The sequence below is a fragment of the Callorhinus ursinus genome, unplaced genomic scaffold (assembly GCF_003265705.2).
Source record: "Callorhinus ursinus isolate GAN/ISIS: 27379988/994484 unplaced genomic scaffold, GSC_fseal_2.0 scaffold41, whole genome shotgun sequence".
Taxonomy (NCBI): domain Eukaryota; kingdom Metazoa; phylum Chordata; class Mammalia; order Carnivora; family Otariidae; genus Callorhinus; species Callorhinus ursinus.
This window is the reverse complement of record NW_027397103.1, coordinates 11817369-11837025: the sequence shown is the minus strand read 5'-3', so window position 1 is coordinate 11837025 and position 19657 is coordinate 11817369. Positions and strand designations below refer to the sequence as shown.

The 19657-nt window shown below is 53.0% G+C and overlaps 2 protein-coding genes across 12 annotated transcripts in view; both read right to left on the bottom strand.

The window, feature by feature from the left end:
- HIP1R (huntingtin interacting protein 1 related) overlaps positions 1–14338 on the bottom strand; it is a 27670-nt gene extending 13332 nt beyond the window's left edge. The window contains exons 1-2 of one of the 2 annotated variants that reach the window (XM_025889599.2): positions 14119–14338; positions 426–489 (exon numbers count right to left, since the gene is read on the bottom strand). In XM_025889599.2, the coding sequence (XP_025745384.1) occupies positions 426–489; positions 14119–14211 (157 nt within the window). In that variant the 5' untranslated portion in view covers positions 14212–14338. The remainder of the gene's footprint in view (positions 1–425; positions 490–14118) is intronic. The other variant, XM_025889598.2, reaches the window with a different exon arrangement.
- A 1503-nt stretch (positions 14339–15841) lies between these two features.
- The window catches only part of CCDC62 (coiled-coil domain containing 62), a 44411-nt gene continuing 40595 nt past the window's right edge, over positions 15842–19657 (bottom strand). For 7 of the 10 annotated variants that reach the window (XM_073881241.1, XM_073881246.1, XM_073881237.1 and 4 more), the window contains 2 exons: positions 17472–18739; positions 15842–16074 (listed from right to left, as the gene is read on the bottom strand). Coding sequence is in view for 1 of the 10 variants with exons in the window: in XM_073881242.1 (XP_073737343.1) it covers positions 16072–16074 (3 nt within the window). In the remaining 9 variants the exon portion in view is untranslated. The remainder of the gene's footprint in view (positions 16075–17471; positions 18740–19657) is intronic. The other 3 variants (XM_073881238.1, XM_073881239.1, XM_073881242.1) reach the window with 3 other exon arrangements.

Sequence of the window (19657 nt, the reverse complement as noted above, 5' to 3'; positions counted from 1 at the left end):
CAGCTCAGGGATGCAGGGGGAAGGCTGGCCCTTCACCCACGGCTACCCAGCACCTTCTCCCGCCATGTCTGCCGGAGTTCGCCGAAAGCTATGGTTTTCTGCCAAGGTCCAGAAAATGAGCAAGGTCAAGCCTCAGGAATTTAACCAGGCCCAACAGCCTGAGATGATAAATGGCGTTCCCCAGATGGGATCTAGAATCTGAAAGGAGCAGAGCAAGGCTGCCTCCTTAGGCCTCTGTCTCTGCAAGGGCAGACTTGACAAAGCTCTGGTGGCCGGCCCCCTGCAGCGGCCCCTGCCCCCAATTCACTTCCCACCAGGTCCACGGTCAGAGGCCACGCAGGGCAGACCCCCGGCCTCCTCACACTCTCCCTCCTCCCTGCCCCCACCCAGAGGGACAACGGCCAGCCGGAGGCAGGGAAGGATACGCCGGGCATGCTTCTCCTTCACGGGGGCCTCCTGGGTGTTGATGGCTTTGCTGATGCTGATGGCCTGGGAGGGAAAAGAGAAGGCAGAGTTCAGAGACCCACCAGGCGGACTTCCCCAGAAGGCACACAGGACAGAGTCTTCCCGCCAGTCAAAGGCAGGTGTAAAGACACAGAGGAAACGGCTATTTTCTCAACCTCAGCGAACCAGAGCAATGAAGATTTTTTTTTAATCAATTTATTTGAGAGAGAGCATGAGCGGGGGGGGAAGGTGCAGAGGGACAGGGAGAAGCAGGCTCCCCGCCGAGCAGGGAGCCCGACACGGGACTCGATCCCAGGACCCTGGGATCAGGACCTGAGCCGGAGGCAGACGCTTAACCAAATGAGTCACCCGGGCGCCCCTGAAGACTTCTTTCACTTGATATGTGCAGCCCAAACTGAGCCAATAGCTGATGCCAAAAAGCCACTGGGAGCCTTCGGGGGCCGGGAAGTAAGCACAGAAGCTGGCTGGCGGCTGGAGGCCACCTCTGGTGGGACACCTGCATGTGTTTAGCTCACCCTGGAAGGTGAGCCCCCCACCCCGGCCCCAGGGTAGCCTCCATCCCGTCCCTCCCTGAGCCCTCATGACACTCCAGGAAGACACGTGTCACCCCATGGAGAACCAGGACAAACCCAGGTCCTGTGGCCTTGTCTGCCAAGCAGGCCACCTCCCTCCTGGGTGAGGACTCAATGCCCACCCTCACTGAAGCAGAGGGCAACAGTGGCCCGACTGGGGGTGGCGGGAAGCGGGGCGGGGTCCACCTACCATACTTACTGCTGCCACCCGGGCCCTGAGCAAGCAGCCAATTCATTTGTGGCAGAGGTCCTCACCCACCTCCTCCTGCCGGGATCTGGTCTCTTCCCCCTCAGCTCAATGCTCTGCAGTCCCCGGCTTCCTGGATGGGGCTGCTCCCTCACCAAAGGTCCCCGGCACTCACTGCCATCTCTGGCCCTACTCACCCAGGAACGAGAGTCGGCCCTGGGCTAACGTGAGGATGAGTTTTATTTCTCCACCTGTGGGCAAGCTGACAAGTCTCTGTGCACCTGCCTGGTGCAGAGCTGCGACATCAGTGTGTGTGGATGGAGGGGAGCTGCCCGTGCCGCTGGTGGGAGGGACGGGCAGGTCCTGGCCAATGCAGACACGACCCAGCCCGACCCAGATGGGATACTCCCGTCTCCCATGGGTCCTTCACCGGGGCCCAAGCCGGCTTGCCCCCCACCCCAGGCCGTGCTAGGGCCTGTAATGGGCTGAGCAAGGGCTGGGGATACCGTGCACTCCTAGCCTGCAGATCAGCACCTGGTCAACAGGACACACTTGTACGGTGGTCTGACTCAGGCAGGAATGGGAAGGGGACAAGGCAGAGGGAGCCCCAAGGGGCAGCCCTGGTGCTTGCTTTCCTCTTAGCGTAGAGGCCACTGTGCCCTCTGCCTCCGGCATCTATTCATGGTAACTGCCCAGCCTGGCGAGGAGGTGATTTCACTCACGAACAGCTCTACTATGAACGGACTTTGGGGTTACTTGACAAGGCTGGGAGACTTCCTCTGTCGATATAAAAAGCAACCCCATGGGAGTGAAGGCAGTCCTCTCTGGGCAGACACGCAGCTTCAGAACCACCCCCCCCCAGAGCCCACAGTGGCCCCATTGTGCGGATACAGGAGTGCTGGGGGCTGCAACATACCCCACAGTGGGCCCCACGGGGGCCACTCTTCTGGCGTCCCACCCCACGGTCCGGAGAGAAACCCAGACAGGCTCTGGCCTCTCTTATTCCCAAAGCCTCAGCGAGCCAGACCCAGAAGGCTCCCTCAGCCATCTGTTTGCCGACCCTCTGCCAGCACAGCCTCCCTGAGGCCTCAGCGCCCGCCTGTGTTCAAGAAGCATCACTGAGCAGCCGCCGGGAGAGCAGCCGAGCCCAGACCTTACTTCTCCCCGCCCCACCTAATAACCATGCCCCGCCTGGGCAGAGCTCCGTCCACAACAGTGGTGGTGACAGTGACGATCACCAACTGCCATTTCCTGCGTGGTTACCCCGTGCCAGGCACAGGCAACACGCCTCCAGCCACAGCCCTAGGAAGTGGCCACGAGCCCGCTTTCCGGATGAGAAAACAGAGGTACAGAGAGGTTAGGTGTGCTGTCCATGCAGCTCCTAAGGGCCAAGCCTGATCTAGCAGACTCTGCTGCCATCAGCGCCCCAGGCACCTCCCTCCCCTTCAGACACAGAGCTGGGAGGGGGCAGGCAGCGGGGGCCATGCCGCCCCCAGTGAGCTGCCCGCTCACAGGCCAGGTGTGTCCTGTCTCTGGGGGTGTGTAACTCCATCCCCCAGCTGCCCTGACACCTGAGCTGGCTCTTCTGACGACTGCCACCTGGCCCAGCCTGATCCGGAAGATTCTGGGCAAGAGCAGAGCCCAAGCTACACGTGCACAACAGGCCCAGGAGGCAGCTGCAGCTGCAGAGATGTGACCGGCAGGCAGAGTCCTGCAGCGAGTCCTGCAGCAGGCCCCAGCAAGGGGCTTCGGTATTAACTGCTCGGCCTCCTGGAGGAGCCCTGCCACTGCACAGCAGAACAGAGACATGCCCTAAAGACATGCCCAGCAAGGAAGAGGAGTGGTGGGGAAGGCGCCTTTTCCTCTGAGGAGGGAGCAGTGCAAGCAGCCAGGGTTGAGCTGAAGGTGGGGCGCCTGGGGCAGGCCGTCCCCCCACCCCCAGCCTTCCCTGCAGGTCACTAAGCACGGCCTCTACTTCATCACTGGTCCAAAGGTAGACGGAGCACCCACTCATTGCTGGGCACCAGACCCTTCCCCACCACCCCTCTGGGTCTCTGCTTCCTGGTGCCCTTCCTGCCGCCACCCTAGTGCAGTCTCCCCGATGAACGCTTCTCCGTGGACTCGGCGACAGGCACCCTCTGACCCTGAGGTTTTCCTGTTCTGATCCATCCTACCCGGGAATGTCAACCCTGTGAGGGAAGTGCTTCTGCGGCTCTGGTTGCTGCTGTCCCCCCAGCCCCTAAATGGTGCCTGGCACATGGAGGGGGGGTGCCCCAGGGCCCCAGTGAGAGGTAGTGACTTGGGTCCACGGCAGGGTCTGCGCATCAGGCTCCCCCCGCCCCGGCTGCCTGCAGGAACAGGGTTCCTCCCGGGGTGGGAACACGGCCCCGTTGTGTGCAGGACAGCAGATGTGCGGGTCGGGAAGCCTCATAAGGAGGCACAGTGCTCACACAGAGGGAGTCTGTGCACACTTCACAGGGACTTGCTTTTCCTACCAGGCACAGCAGCCAAGCCTCGTCCCAGGAGGGGATGTCAGACCCCGGGGATGCCCTAGCCCGTCCTGAGTGAGCTGCAGGGTTGGGGAGAGCGTCGGGGTTCTGCTCCTTGGTGCTGGAATGAACCTATGCTGGGCGACTGTGCACAGCTCGGCATCTAGAGTTTAGCCTCGAGGCAGCTCCGATGGTCAGCAACACGGATTCTGTCCACAAAGCATGGTGCCCTCAGAGCAGGCCGACAGGTGGCTTGGCAGGGAGGGGGGCTGAAGGGTAAGGGGCAGTCAGAGGGGGGCCCAGCACCATCACGAGGGTGCTTTCCAGCCTGCCGGACTGAAAAAAGGCTTCTTTCGGCCCTGCGACAGCCCCCCCCCCCCGCCAGAACTACCCCAGCAGCTCTGACAACAGCCCATTGAATCCCTCACGGCTGGCAGGTCAGTCGCCATGGAGAGAAGCGGCTCTGAGTGGAATGGATTGAGGAGGGGCCTCAGTGTGTGGGTGGAAAACCCAGAGCTGAGAGAAGGTCCTGGGTGGGAGGAAGGACAGGTGGCAACCAGTCTGGGACTTGTCTGCTTATCGGACTCCCAGGGGAGAGGGGAAGCAGCTCCCACTGGACCTTCCAGGAGTCGGGAAGGGGTGCCAGGGGGCGGCTCCCCCCACTGCAGGACAGCGGGACAAGAACAATAATGTTGAGTGCCAGGGCAGCTGGGAGACCCCAGAAGTGCCCAGGGGGACTTCGGTGGGAGCTGGACAGTCTGCAGAGACAGGTTCCTAGACCGGCAAGTGTGAGATAGTCAACGGTTTCGTGGGCTTTCAGGCCACTGCTGCCCCTTCTGTGCTGGGAAAAGCCACACCCCAGGCCCTGGGCAGCCACCTTGCCGGCCTCTGAGAGTCTGCACTTTGTTCCGCCCAGGGCCTGGGTGGGGAGCAGCCCGACCCTCTGAAGGGCAGAGGTGGGTACAGCACTGGGGCTGGCCAGGAGCCAAGGGATGGGAAGGCTCCAGCAAGCCCCAGCGATGCCATCAGACTTGGCGGCACCGGGAAGCTTCACGCCCCAACAACGGCAAACTAGGCTCCATAACCTGATCGTAAAAGGATTTTTATCAAGTTCAGCCATGGGTCAAGCAGCGTGCTGAGCACTTGACTAGTATTAGCTCATTGACTCTCCGAAGTCTCCTTAGGAGGAGGCAGATGAGGAAATAGAGGCTCACGGAAGGTAATCACTTGCCCAAGGTCATAATGATGAAATATTCACCAAGTGCTTGCTCCCTGCCAAGCACTGTTCTAAGGGCTTTGCATATTGACTCGATCCTCCTCTGCCGGTGGAGGGAAGGGCAGGGAAGCTGCAGGACCGGGCCTAGGCTGCGCGGCTCTGGATACTATCCTCTCAGCCGCCTGTGGGTCCCGGAGGAGGGAGGCTGGGCCCAGGCAGCAGTGCGTCAACAGACCTCCTTCTCTGCCCTGCCACAGGAACCCAGCGCCCCCAGGGCTGCTACCGCTCGGGGAGGACCTGGCCTGACTCCAAGTCGGGAAGCACATTCTGGATCAGGGATCGGTTCCGACCTCAGGTAATAATAGCATCAGGGCAGCCCGCGGCTCTCCATTCCCGCGACCAAGGGCATTCAACTCTGGGCTCTGGCCTTCACCTCGCTTACCCTGGCTCCCTCCCAGGGCAGCTTCTGTCCTGCAGCCAGGACAAGCGAAGCCCGAGGAGACCATCCAAGGACCAGGCCGGACAGAGCCACCAATGGCACCCATCCTCAGATGAGGGACTAGCAGGGACATACACCAGGAGGCATCCCAGCAGGTGCGGATGTGGGAAAGAGGAGACCCATGAGGCAGCCAGGCCCAGGCTGGAGCCACAGCCGGTGGTACCCGAGAGGCTGGGTGCCTGGTATAGACTCCAGAAGCAGGGCCTCGGGGTGCAGACCTGGTCAGCAAAGCTGGATGACCGAGCCTAGAAACTGCAGTCAGTAGCTGCCCACAGCAACGCAGTCCCTGTCCCACTGGCTGTGGGCCTTCACAGAGGGCAAGGGGGGCCCTGGGAAGTTTGGGAAGAGCCACACAGGGAGGGCAGTGGGGGAGGCAACAGTCATGAGGACAGAGCAAGAGTGTGGGCATCTCATGGAGCCACTGCTCCTCGGCCCAGTGCTCACCAATACCCGTTCACTGTTCTGGAAACCCACAGCCCTTGGCAAGGGGCTAAGTGGCTGGAGAGGATACAGCCCCGGCTGTCCTCTGGGAGACCAGATATTCAAAAGACCCCTCTGCCAGGAGCCCCTGTGCCTGGGGACAAAGACAGGTCTTCTCACCCATCAGTGATGCTACAGCACCCCAGCCTGCAGACACCAGTCATCTCGTCCCCAATCACTGGGGAGCCTTTGCTTCAGAAACTTCCCCTTTCCAGGCAAGGATTTCCTCATGGGGGAAACAGGAATGAAAAACCCCTGGGTCCTCTAGAATGCAAACATGCACGCAGCGTGTCCAAAACACCTCGCTTGGTTCCAGCCACACATTCCTCCCTTTTCTTCCTCATAGGGCAAGTCAGGTCCCACCTCCAGGCCCTGGCGCATCTCCCATGACCGAGCTCTGAACTGAAATGCTCCTTCCCGGAGGGTCTTCCCCAGCCACCCTCCTTGGAGGAGAGCATCCTCTGTTTACATCCCCCAGGATGTTTATGATCTGAAACCATCTTGTTTACCACTTATTCTCAGCTTCTACCTCTGACCCCCAAACAGATGTCCACGGTACAAGGGACCCTGTGAGTCTTCTGCTCCCTGCTGAATCTCCAATCCCCAAACCCGTGCCTGGCAGTCAATAAATCTTTATTGGATGAGTCAGAGCGAACACTTGAATGAACAAAAGCTCTTTCACATATATGTTCTGGTTAAATTCAAGGCAGTGAGTGTCTTTTTTTCCAGCTAATAATTTAGCCACTGGTTACATAGTAAAAGCAGCTATAAAACATTTTCTATTCTGAAAATCAATCCTGAAATGAATCAGACTTAAGCCTCCTTGTCCTGTTATCACACTTAACAGAGGCACTCAACAGGGACAAAAATGTCCTTCAAAGAGCCGAAGCACAGGGACTGGGCAGAGAGGTGGGTAATTCTGCTTTAGTGTTTCCAAAATGATGTGTGAAGGACAGAGACCTCATTCAAAAGCGTTTGCCATCTCACAAGCCACTGCTTGCTGAAAGCAAACACAGGATTTCTGTAGCTTAGGAGGCACTGGGATGTGGTCACATGCAAAGCAGGGAGGTGCCCTGCAGCTTGGTGATTCGGCAGATGGGAAGTCGGTGGAGCAGTGCTGGTCCTATCCCGCTCTCACCCCATGCATATGCCCCAGTCCCCACTCAGTCTGGGCCCCGCCATCATGCTGTTTATGCAAACTGGAGGGTCGTATCCATGCCTACACCCCTCCAGCGGCCAGGCAGGACAGAGCCAGGGAAGGATCCTCCCTCTCACCGGGATGCAGCTAAGACGGGGCAGCCTGACCCAAGGCCATTTCTCCCCAGGGCTCTGCGGGGCACACATGAAGAGGAAGATGACGCAGCTCAGAGTCCCGCCTCCACAAGCTGTTTCTGAACGGACAGGGAGGCAGTCCAGGTGGTTTTGTTCCTCGGGCCCTGGTGATATCACTCCACAGACCTGTCTGTCCCACAAGCCAGGGGGCTGAGTCACCCCCCCCCGGGCAGGCGGACCTATTGCAGTTGGAGGATTGTGTTTATTTCAACAAGAGAAAAAAAAAAATTCTGCCTGAACTTCTCTCCACAGGCTCAGTCTTCCCTGCAGTGGGTGCTGGGGGGTGGGGGGTCTCCTAGGTCTCGTCAGGTGGCCGTGTCAAAGAAGGGAGGCCTGCTGGCCCCAAGGCATCCACGCAGCGTGTCCCCTGAGCCATGTGCTCCGAGAGGCTAGGACATAAGAGGAGCCAACAAGATCCCGTCTGAGGATCCTGGGGTTCAGTGAGGACTCCGGGACTCAGAGGGGGAAGCAATGCAATCCTTTCTCCCATGTGCAAGCTTACAGCTGCCCACTTCTGCTGGACTGACTGCCACGTACAGGGACCCAGGGACACAGTGTCAATTCATGAGAACTAGGGAAGTGGAGCAAGGCTTGGGCAGGGGATAAGGGGTGGATGGCTTCACAAACGAGGTGATACCTGAGTCCACCTGGAAATCAAGTGAAGGGGAAGGGCGTGGCCAACAGCGCAGCCCGGCTGGCAAAGGCAGCTCTACTCTATGGGCCAAGTGTCTCAGGTTAGCAGACTGGGTTTCCCTGAGCCTCAGCCAAACAGGCCTAAACTCCAGAGTTTCCACGGCGAGCTGTGGGAAGGAGCAAACGAGCGCCCAGTAGGGTTTCATTCACAAACGGGCCCAGCCTGGAGCTGGCTGGAACTCTGGGCGGGGGTGGGAGGGGGGTGGGGGGCGGTGTAACCTGCTGTCTTCCCCCAACCTGGGTGGGGGGGCATCCCTGGAAGCAGGGGCCTGCAGTCTCCAAGAAAGGGGAGTGCTTCCAGAGCAGGAAGGGACTGTCCCGCACTTTCCTGCATCCCACCCCCACGCCGTGCTGCAGATCGGCTTCTCTTCCAAACAGCCCTCGCTCCCCCTACAGACAGCTAAACTAGGGACACAGGGACACAAACCAACAAGGACACGAGTTCGACTTCTTTCCGTCCAGCCTGCTTTTCCGTACACAACAAACCACTAACACCCTGCGTTTCCTCTGTACCAGGCAGCCCCGCAAATCCTCACAGTCCCTCGGTGATGTGCACACAATCTGCAGAGGAGTCTGGCTCTGACCTGTGCTACCAGAGCACCCCTGTCGCCCTCGCCCCTCTCACGTCTCCGTCATGGATACCGAAACTCCTGGAGAGACAAGACTGGTCTTCACCTTCCGGCGGCACAGCCCAGAGCACCAGACCAGCCACGCAATAAACGGTCCTCAGGAACGTGTCACGGGGGCAAATGTACACCAACAACGGGAAGGGAAGGACCAGCAGCCCCATCCCCACCCCAACCTGGACCGACAGGTCACCTGACACCCAGAGAGCAGAGGGAGAATCCGGGGGATTCTGGCTGCCTGGGGATTCAGGAAGTCAGCTGCCTGCCTGGGCATCACCAAGTGGGGGCGTCGGGCTCCTTGGTAGGAAACGGCAGTGGCCACGGCAGAAAGGGCGCAGCTCACCACCCAGGACCCACCCCAGCTGACTTGGACCTGGGCAAGGGAGCAGCTCACGGGCAGCTCTGGGTGGGGACAGCATCCTAGGGAGGTTGTGAGCCTGGTTTCTCCTTTGCAGGAAGCCTTGGCTCACCTCTGTTCTTCAGCCATTCAACCTGTCTGTACTGGTGCTGGGCACCATGCCCGCATATGGGGACCTTGCGCCCCACCCCACGGCCATTGGGGGACCCGGCGGGGAGGGGAGCTCTGGCTCCCCACCACGTGGTTTCGATCTCTTCCCAAACTCGGAGGCCAGGGGAAATTTTTTTGGTGAACATTTGTATGAGGCCCAGAAAGGAGTTGGTGACTTGGGGAGCGTTAGAACACCACAGCGTTTATAAGGAACAATGAAGACCCAAAGGTGGGCGTGTGTATGTCTGGTCAGAGGAGACCCCACGGCAGGGGTGATGGGCACAGTGGGAGGGGAAGGGCAGAAGGACCAGCATGTCAAATACGGGAATCGGAAGGAATACTGCATACTTGGGAACGGCTCTCAAACCCAAACTCAAGGTCCCAAACACATGTTTGTGTCCTGTGGGCTGCCTTCAAGGAGACTCTAAAGAATTGGAGACTCTAAAGAATTCTTGGCTAAGGGACTTAACAAAACCAACCAACCAACCAACCAACGCCCGGGGCTTATCCAGGGCGAATCACTCCTCATCTCCAGCGCCTTCACATGGACATTTGAAAGACACTCCCCAGTGGGGCTCCTGAGCACCTTGAACAGACAGAGGCGCTTTGTCAAACACATAATAGATATCGAAGAATACGAAGAGAATGTAAAAGATCCCATTCATAATTTTTACAGCCATTACATATTGAAATAGTTACATTTTGGATACACCGGGTTCAATAAAATACACGATTAAGATGAATTCCACCTGTTTACTTTGCCATGTGGCTACAAGGAAATCTAAAATTACATGTGAGACATGTATTCCGTTTCTATTGGACAGTGTTGCTCTAACATGAGCCAGCGCTGACAAGTCCTGAATGTCAAAAAAAACGTTACTCTTTACAAGATTTCGATTCCCCGGAAGGGTGCTGAGGGGATGGGTCACTGACCTGGAAAACTGGACTTATGAACTGTTTTCTACCTGCTGTGCCCTCCTCACCCCTGCACGGGGTCCTCCCCAATGGAAAACCTCTCCATTTAACGCCCACCCACTGGGCTTGGCTCACTGAACAGGGTGGCCCCTCTCTGTCCTGACCTGAATAGAAGCTTTTGGGCTCGATTTCTAGATCTTGCAGAGAACACCGAGCCAGAGAAGCACAAACACTCCTAGATAAGGAGAAAGTAAGTCCGACGTTTAGCATTTCCAAGACTCCTGAGTCCTCATCCATAATATGCCTCAAAGATGGATCTCCTCTCCAGTGGAAGTTCTGACATAGTTCTCAAATGGTAAAGCTTTTTGGGGGGTGGGGAAGGAAGGGAAGGGGGAGTGACAGTTGGCTATCTGCAGAGCACCAGACCATGCGTTTTGCATTCTGTGTATACTAGCAGCCCATGAGTGCCACAACTGAGCGCCTTCAAACAACACACATTTTGGTCGTCTTACAGTTCCGGAGGTCAGAAGTCCAAGACAGGTCTTCTGGAGCTAGTATCGAGGTGTGAGCAGGGGTGCCTTTCTTTCTAGAAGCTCTACGGACAGCTCCATTCCTTGCCTTCTCCAACGCCCACGGGACGCCCACCTTCCTTGGCAAGGGGCCTCTCTTTCCACCTCAAAGCCAGCAACAACCAGTTCCTCCTTGCAGACCACCCCCCCGGGACCTCCTCCCCTCCGTCCCTCACCCACATTTAAAGGCCCTGGGAATACACTGGGCGCACCTGGCAAACCCAGGAGAATCAGCCCAATCAGCTGATTGGCATTTTCTTACCAAGTACTACAATAAAGTCTTCCTAGGTTCCAGGAATTAGGATGTGGCCATCTTTGAGGGCCAGCCTGTCACACAGTGTTTCTCTATACCTCAAAGCAGCCATAGGGGCCAGGTGGAATTAATCTGTTTTTACAGGTGAGGAAACAGATTCAGGAGTTAAACAACTTGCCCAGGGGCACAGGCTCCAGCACTCAGGTCCACCTGACTGTAAGTGCCTCCCATGATACACCATCTTTTTTAACGGTATGGCCAGTTTCGGGTTCAAAATGCTGATATACTGTATTCTACGGTATTCCGTATTCAGAATGTTACAACAATGAAAAGTCAATACTACTGTGTCATCGCCATTTTGAATAGCACTTTTATCACCAAAAAAGCCTCAAAGTTGTGGGGAAGAGTGGACCAACTTTCCAGACACTCCCTCTGGGATTACACACACACACACACACACACACACACACACACCTTTCCAGACGCTCCCTCTGGGATTACACACACACACACACACACACACACACACACACACACACACACCACACCAGTCACAAGGACTCACCAAAAAAGGCTCAAGTTGTGGGGAAGAGTGGACCAACTTTCCAGACGCTCCCTCTGGGATTACACACACACACACACACACACACACACACACACACACACACACACCTTTCCAGATGCTCCCTCTGGGATTACACACACACACACACACACACACACACACACACCCCTTTCCAGACGCTCCCTCTGGGATTACACACACACACACACACACACACACACACACACACACACACCTTTCCAGATGCTCCCTCTGGGATTACACACACACCACACACCAGTCACAAGGACTGGCTACACAAAGGAAGTGTGACTGGTCTCCCCGAACACTCCCGACTTGGGTAGGGAATGGACCTTTGCAAAACGGGGTGTGGCCTGCCAAGAAAGCTAATGTTGGAAGCATTTTTCCTGCTCCGGATTCAGGAGCCAAGGAGAAAGGCGAGGCTGGCGGATGCCAATGGCAAGTTCTAAGCAAGCCAAAGCGCTCCCCCGCAACACAGGGCACCGGGGTCAACACGAAGACAGAAGCAGTGTATTCCGAAGGGAAGGTGGGTCCGTGAATTGGACGTGCTATTTTCTGTCCACGAGGAGACCTGTAAGAAGCAACCTCAGCTCTCGGGCTCCTTTCCACCAATGGGGCCTCGCTGGCAGCTCACCAGATATTTCTGGAAGCGAGCTAATTAAATATTAACGATGCACAAAATCTTTATCCTCCATCCCTCAATAAGTCACTCTGAAGACCAGCAAACCCAGACACTGAACCCAAACTCCATCTATCCAGAAAAAAAAAAAAGGGTCAGGGAAGGGTAAATCCTATGAGAGTCACCCATTACAAAGTTATTCATTATTAAGTAACCCTCTCAGCCCCTAAGAAAAACCCAACTAGAAAAAACAAACCTGCTTGTTTACCAAACCAACCACTAAAATGTATGGATCTAGATCAGAGATTCTTTTTTTCACATTAAAGAAGGTTGCCCTTGATTTATAATAACTTAAAGAGTAAGATTAGTCAAAATGGCCCTTTAAATTTCATCTCTGTGACAGAACTTTTTATACCTTCTCAAAAGCACAGGGGAAAAAAAATCTAAAAAATCAGTGAATAAAGCTTCTGACAACACCCAGATTCCCTCTGCCGATTAAATTTTCCTCTCCACCCTTGCACAAACTCCTGCCACAATTAATTACGTATTAATGCCTTTAAATTAAATGCCACATTTGTTTTGATGATGGGCTATCCCGGCTGAAAATAGCCCAGATAAGGAGGATCATAAAGATAAATTAATAATTTGCAGGTGGGTTGGTTCCAGGCCTTGGCTTTCATAAAGCCTTGGAGTCCCAAAATTTCATTGTCGTTTTCACCGCTAATCGTAAGCACAAAGGTTAGACGGTCCCCTTGAGTTTTCCTTCTTTCTTTTTTTTTTTTTTAAGATTTTCTTCATTTATTTGAGAGAGAGATAGCACAAGTAAGCAGAGCGGCAGGCAGAGGGAGAAGCAGACTCCCCGCTGAGCAGGGAGCCTGACGCGGGGCTCGATCCCAGGACCCCGGGATCATGACCCGAGCCGAAGGCAGATGCCTAACCGACTGAGCCACCCAGGCGCCCCGAGTTTTCCTTATTTCAAAATGAAAGCTGCTGTAGACGGTGGTGTGTAGATAACTTGATTTGAAAGCAACTGCGGAAGTCACTGCTATGGGCAGGGACAGGTGGGAAGGAACTTGGTACGGCAACCAGCCACAAATGACACCATAGGGCTTCAGACAGGGGCAGGAGGGGTCCTTTCAGCTTCCTTTATTTGGAAAGCAAAATTGTTCTGCTATTTCAGTCTTGGTTGACTTACTTTGGCAAATAAACAAGCGTGCTGTCCCCTCCCCCAGGCATAAGGACACCTCAGTATTTGTAAAATAAAAAGGAACAGAAAACCAGAAGCCCAGCAGCGACAGCGTTCTGTGTTCTCAGGAGGAACACATGTACCAATGCACACCCGCGCCATTGCTGAATTTTGAAAATAACCTTTCCCAGGATAGACGCGTGGGAAGCGCAGGAAGGGAGCCCTAGGAAGTTTCTGTCAGGCGCCCGTATTTAATAAGGGGGTGTGAACCTATTTATATGTGGGCCAGCGCTCAAACAAGTCTGGCTACATACGTGAAACTTTTCGCCCAGCATATAATAAGATATTGTGCGGCCCTGGAAAACAGCTCAGGCGAAGAGGAAACTGGGAGTTTCCTTCAAGGAAACGCAATGCTTCCCCGAGGTGGGAGCATTTTCACACGGCCTGGAAGAAGGTGGCAGGAGCCCGTCCGCCGGAGCCGGGGAGGGGCGGCACGGCCAGGGCAGAGAAATCCAGGCAGGCCCCGCCGGGAGGCGCACCTAGGCCCGGGCACACCTGACCCCACCTGGCTCACCGCCGCATCCTCCCTCGCCCCGCACCTGGGTCGCCCTCTACCTCGCCCGCCGGCCACCTCGGCCCCCTCCACCTGGGTCGCCCGCCACCTCGCTCCCAAGCCACTTGCCTCCCCCCAGCCCCCGGGACCCCGCCACCTCAGTCCCCCGGCGGCCTCTCGGCCCCGTCGCCGGCGCGCGCTTCCGGTTCACCTGCGCGCGGGGCGGCTCGGGGGGGGGCGGAGGTCCCGGCGCAAGGTGGCCGGGGGCGGCCCGAGCCCGGGAGCTGCGGAGGCGCGCACCGGCCAGGCCCCGGGAGGCGCGTGCTAGGGGACCGGGGAGAGGGCGCCCGCCCGCGGCCCCGCCGCTCGCCTGGGTCTTGTCGAACTGCTCGCGCTCGGCCTCCAGGCTGTGGCCCGGCCTGCGGCTCAGCACCCGCGCCGGCACGCTCTTGATGCTGTTCATCCTGCCGCCGCCGCCGCCGCCGCCGCCGCCGCCACCGCCGCTCGCGCTCCCGGCCCGGCTCCGCGCGACTGAGCGTCACGGATGCCCGCCCCAACCTAGGCACCGCGAGGCCGCCGCAGGGCGCCCAGCCGCCCCGCCCCTGCTCCCGCCCCTGGCCCTGCGCGCGGGGGGCGCGGGCCTCCCCCTCGCTCGCCCCGCCCCCGGGCCCGCCCCTCGCTGGGCGGCGCCCTGGCCACGGCCCCCAGCCCCTCCACACCTCTGCCTACCCGCCTGGGCCGAGTCCCCTTGCCCACATCCTCCACCCGGCTCACTAAGTCCTGTCTACACCAGAGCAGGATCTGGCTAACTGGAGAAAACTTGGCCTCAATGAATCTGACCAATGGAATCACAACTAGACATTTTTTTTTTGCCTTTTTTAGTCTTAATTTATGTGTGAAAATGCATACAAGTAAGCCGTCCGCTTTGTGCATCTCCAACGTTAACAGCAGCTGTCATCAACGCGGGGCTGTGGGATGAATCTTCGGAGACTGCAGGCTCCGTATGCGGACACCTTGCCAGAGCCGAGGAACTGCAAGGGGAGGAGGGCAGGCAGGGCCGGGACAACCTGCGGACAGATCTGAACACAACACAGCGCTGGACCATCAAAGTGCATGGAAGAGACGCCACAGGAGGTCGTGGGAGTCTTTTAAAAACGTTATTGTTGGTTTGCTTTTTAAATTATCCAAGACTGAAGTAAAAAAAATATATATATATATATATGTATATATCTCACAATTCTCCCAAGTGTATGCTATCAAATGGTTATTTTGTTTCTGCTGTCCTCAGTTTTCCTCTCAGGATATAGGTGTGAAATCACCCAATACAGGTACTAAAGACTCCCCCTTGAAGAGGGAGTGATGAGTATGAAGAGTATGATGCCTACATACCCCTGACGGTGGTCTCCCTTTCTGTAACTTCATGGATTAATCTCTGCCCGCCCCCAAACTGACACTGGATACTTGAAAAGTTGTATTTGACAAGGCTCTCTTCCAACTCCACCAAAAAGAAATTAACCATGCTTTATCTAATTTCCAATCCCTGAAAGGTCTCTTTACCTGAATAACAATGGCTAATATTTATTGATTATTATTTGCCAGGCACTGAGCTAAAACCTTCACGTGTACTATTTCATTTTTAATCCCCAGCAACCCAGTCAACAGCTGTGGTCAAATAAAGACCACAGTAAAGGGGCTTGCTGGCTCCAGACAGCTGTTTCTCGGACTCCTTTTTCCACATCGAACAAAAGCAAGTTATCCTGTGAACTTCATACTTAACACAGCATCTTCTTTCAAACCAGGCAACGACCCCTCTGGGTTGAGAACATCTGCCACAGTGACTTAACATTAGCAACCAACTACCACTCTTTTTAATAATAGTTGGTTGCTGGGGTCCCGAGAGCACTAAAATATCTCTAATGAATTATAATGTATCTGCTTGTATGTAAGCTTTTGAGCCCCTGGAGGGCAAGGACCACATCATCTTACTCCATTTTATAACCTCAGTGCCTAGCAGAGTGCCTGGCACATTAGCAATGTTCAATAAATGTGTGTGCAATGCAGGGTTGAGAAAATGAGCAAATAACCCTCCATAATTTGGTACACTTTAACATATGGCTTAGTTTTATAAAACGAGCAGCATGGGACACAAGGGTATAAGCTTCCCCACTCTGAATTTGCCAAGGTTCATCTCTGGTAGCATCTTCGGGCAGGAGACCTGGTTCTAGTACTGGCTCCATCACTGGTCAGCTGAGATTCTCCATGTCATCAGAATCAGGGTGCCATTTTGGTGTATCTCCAGGGCTGTTTTCATGCTTCCCGCAGGTTACTACAAAGGCAAAGGATTTGGGTTACGAAGACCTCATGTCAAGGAAAACCCAAGAAAGACGAACAGTAGGGTTTACATCATTGGGCTTACTGAAATGATGGAGCTGCAACCCCCACACTGCCTCACTGACACGTGTGTATGATCTGGCCCCAACCCCTCAGTCCAGCTTCATCTTATGCCATCCTAGTCCATCAGGTATGGAAATGCACCAAGCTCCTTTCCACCTTAGGGCCTTTGCGTATGCTATTACCATTGTGAGGAATGCTCTTCCTCTTCCTGTTTGCTGGTTGGCATCTACTTATCTTTCAGCTTAGTTCAGGGAAGCCTTCCCTGAAGACTCCGCCTTTGACCTAAGCCCCTGATGTATGTTGTCACAGTAGCTCCAAGCTTTATTTCATAGCACTTACCAGTTTTTCATGAACTATTTGTGATTATTTAAGGTCTGTCTCCTTCACTGTAAACAAGGATTCAGTCTTCTTTGTTCACTGTTGTGTCTCCAGTGGCCAGCAAAGCAGTATTTACTGTGTGCTCAAATTATTTTTTTTGTTAGATGTCCTAAGTGTGCATTTGGCTGAGAACCCAGAAATCATCCTTTATAGGACTGATTAATGTGCCCTCCTCATTTGATAAACTCCTCTCAAAGACCACTCTGGGTTTTTTGTTGTTTCCCTATTTATTTATTCATTTATTTTTATTTATTTTTTTGATGTAGTGTTCCATGACTGTTTGCATATAACACCACTCTGGTTTTTAACCTACCTTGTCTATTGTGGTCCTGATTAACGTGTCTGGTTTCTTCGTCTAAACCAACCTCACCCCACTGAGCCTCTCAATACCACGCTTTTCTACTATAACTTTTTAGGTAAAACTGCTTTTAGTGTTTACGTATTATCTTGATTCAGAATTTCTTCCTTTGGGGGTATTTCTATTTCACTTTAGAAGATCTGTCCACAAATTCTAAAATTACACCAGTCTCTTCTGATGGCTGAGATGATTTCTGGCAGGTGAATTACAGTACTATTCCTCTCAAGATGGAAGAATGCTGATGACAAAATATAAATGTTCAGTTTTATCTTGCAACTCTTTCAAACAGACCGAGGGCTGACTCTCCATAACAGAAACTGCTCACATATTTAAATAACTTAGGCTGAGATAGATAAGTTGGTAATAGTATTAAGATTCCCCATTTTTTAGTTATATGTGCTATACTTCACAGTAACGTGTGGGGTAAGATGGGTAGAGTAGATACGGTAATCCTATGAGCTCAAATACATTTAGCCACAAAATAATTTTTGACTTTTTTCATTCTTTAGTTCCCTGAAATTTTCCTACTTCTTAGCATTTCATCAGTGTTCTCCTTCTCTTTTCACTGGGCAAGATGACATGTAGCCACAAACCTAGCATAAAGAGGAGAAATTTTCATATTTTGTTTCTCAGACTGGAAATGAGCCTCTCCAGGGACATTTTAGGTTTCCAACAGCTCAGAATCAACTCTACCTTTCTCAGACTTCCTCTATACAAACCGGCCGTGCCTGAGGGAGAAAGCAAGCATTTATAAGGAACACAGGCAAACCTCACCCAATTTCTCTTTTCGGCACCCTAATTAAAAGGCTAAATGGGGTGGCTCCTCCAGTCTCAGGAAAATCATCTCTGAAGTAGCACTGAAACCTTTCAACAAAGGGGCATTCATACAGCACAACGGAACCTTGATATCTGCAATGCTTAAAAAAAAAATACATTCCCATTCCTGAGGAAATTAACTTGCCAGGTTCGGTTTCAAGGGAATAACCTTCCTTATTTTGCTCCTGCATAATAAAAAGAAACCCAAGAAAATTATTTTTTTCTTTCTTATTAAAAATATTTTTTATTGAATGAAGCTGATCAATTCTCTTAGAAGGGACAGAAATGCACATAGTATATTCTTTAAAAAATTAAATTATAAGTTAAAAGGGAAGTGTTCTGGTTTTTAATGATAAAAAAAAAAAAAGGCATATAAAACTTGATCTTCCAGCAAGCTTTTGTTTGTGTAAGTAGATGGGACTTACTACAGACCCAGACGAGATGGGGCTCTGTTCAGCTTTGGGACAGAAGGACCTCAATTGTCAGTAACTGAGGAGATACTTTCCGGTTAAAATATTTTGTATCATATCATTTTATGTCTATTTTACACAGCAAAGTTCAGGGCTAGAGCCACAAAAGAAGAGACTACTACTTCTCATATATCTGCAGCTGACTCTTGAGAAGCTGTTGGTTATAATTTAAATGTATGCACAGGTTTTTAAACAATCAGATAGTTAAAAAAAGCATTTTACATGCAGGGATTCTCTATTGGATGTCCACACTTTTAAAGAGCTTCTCTAGTATTTAACTGTAGTCTGCATCTTTACAGAGAAGTCCTTTTCTCTCTGAGCATAATTCCGAGTTTATATATAGATAATACACAGTAAGGTCTATTTCTTACACGTAAAAAAAAAATTTCTTCAAAATGAAAACGGTCAGCTTGAAAACAAATAAAATATAGATGTTGAAAAATTAACTTTCAGTTTCTGCTTCCCTTTGGTATTAAATGTTCCTTACAAAGGATTACAATCCCCTTTTTGTTTTCAAGGTTAAGTATTAGGTATTGATGTCTGCTTCCTGCCTTCCAAAGATGAGAAATCAGCTTCTGCAGGAAGGAAATGCAGAATTAATAAAACCAAGGCAAAGAGAGCTGTGCTCTTTAAGTTCCCAGCCTCTAAAAAATTAACTATACATCCTGATTTTTATCTACATAAGGTCATGCAAAATACCATAAATATGAAAACTTCTCAGCAAAGAGAGAGAAAGAACAGGAGAGAGGAAGAGGGCTACCTACACTTACTGCTTTCACAGTCTTCTTGAGATGTTACCAAACTGGATTCTGAAGAAACTTTGCATTTGAAATGCAGGTTTGATAGAAGGAAGCACAGATCAAGAAAGTGCTTACTACATCAATGAACCTTTTTTTCTTTTTTAAAGATTTTATATTTAAGTAATGCTTACACCCAACGTGGGGCTTGAACTCACAACCCTGAGACCAAGAGTCACATGCTCCATGGACTGAGCCAGCCAGGTGCCCCAGTCAATGAACCTTTTTACAAAATTAAAACCCCATGAAAAGACTTCTTTCCAGCCAAATGAAATACTGAAATGTTATTTAAGAGAGAGAGAGGTGGGAGGGAGGGGCAGGGAGAGGGAGAGAGAGAATCTTAATTAGGCTCCATGCCCAGCACGGAGCCCGACTCAGGGCTCGATCTCACGACCCTGAGATCATGACCTGAGCCAAAATCGAGAGTCGACGCTTAACCAACTGAGCCACCCAGGCACCCCTGAAATGTTAATTTAGATTCTGATTTTGAAAGCTGTCTGTAGGGACGCCTGGGTGGCTCAGTCAGTTAAGCGTCTGCCTTCGGCTCAGGTCATGATCTCAGGGCCCTGGGATCAAGCCCCATGTCAGGCTCCCTGCTCAGTGGGGTGCCTGTTTCTCCCTCTCCCTCTGCTGCTCCCCCTGCTTGTGACCTCTCCAGCATCCTCTCTCTCTAATAAATAAATAAAATATTAAACA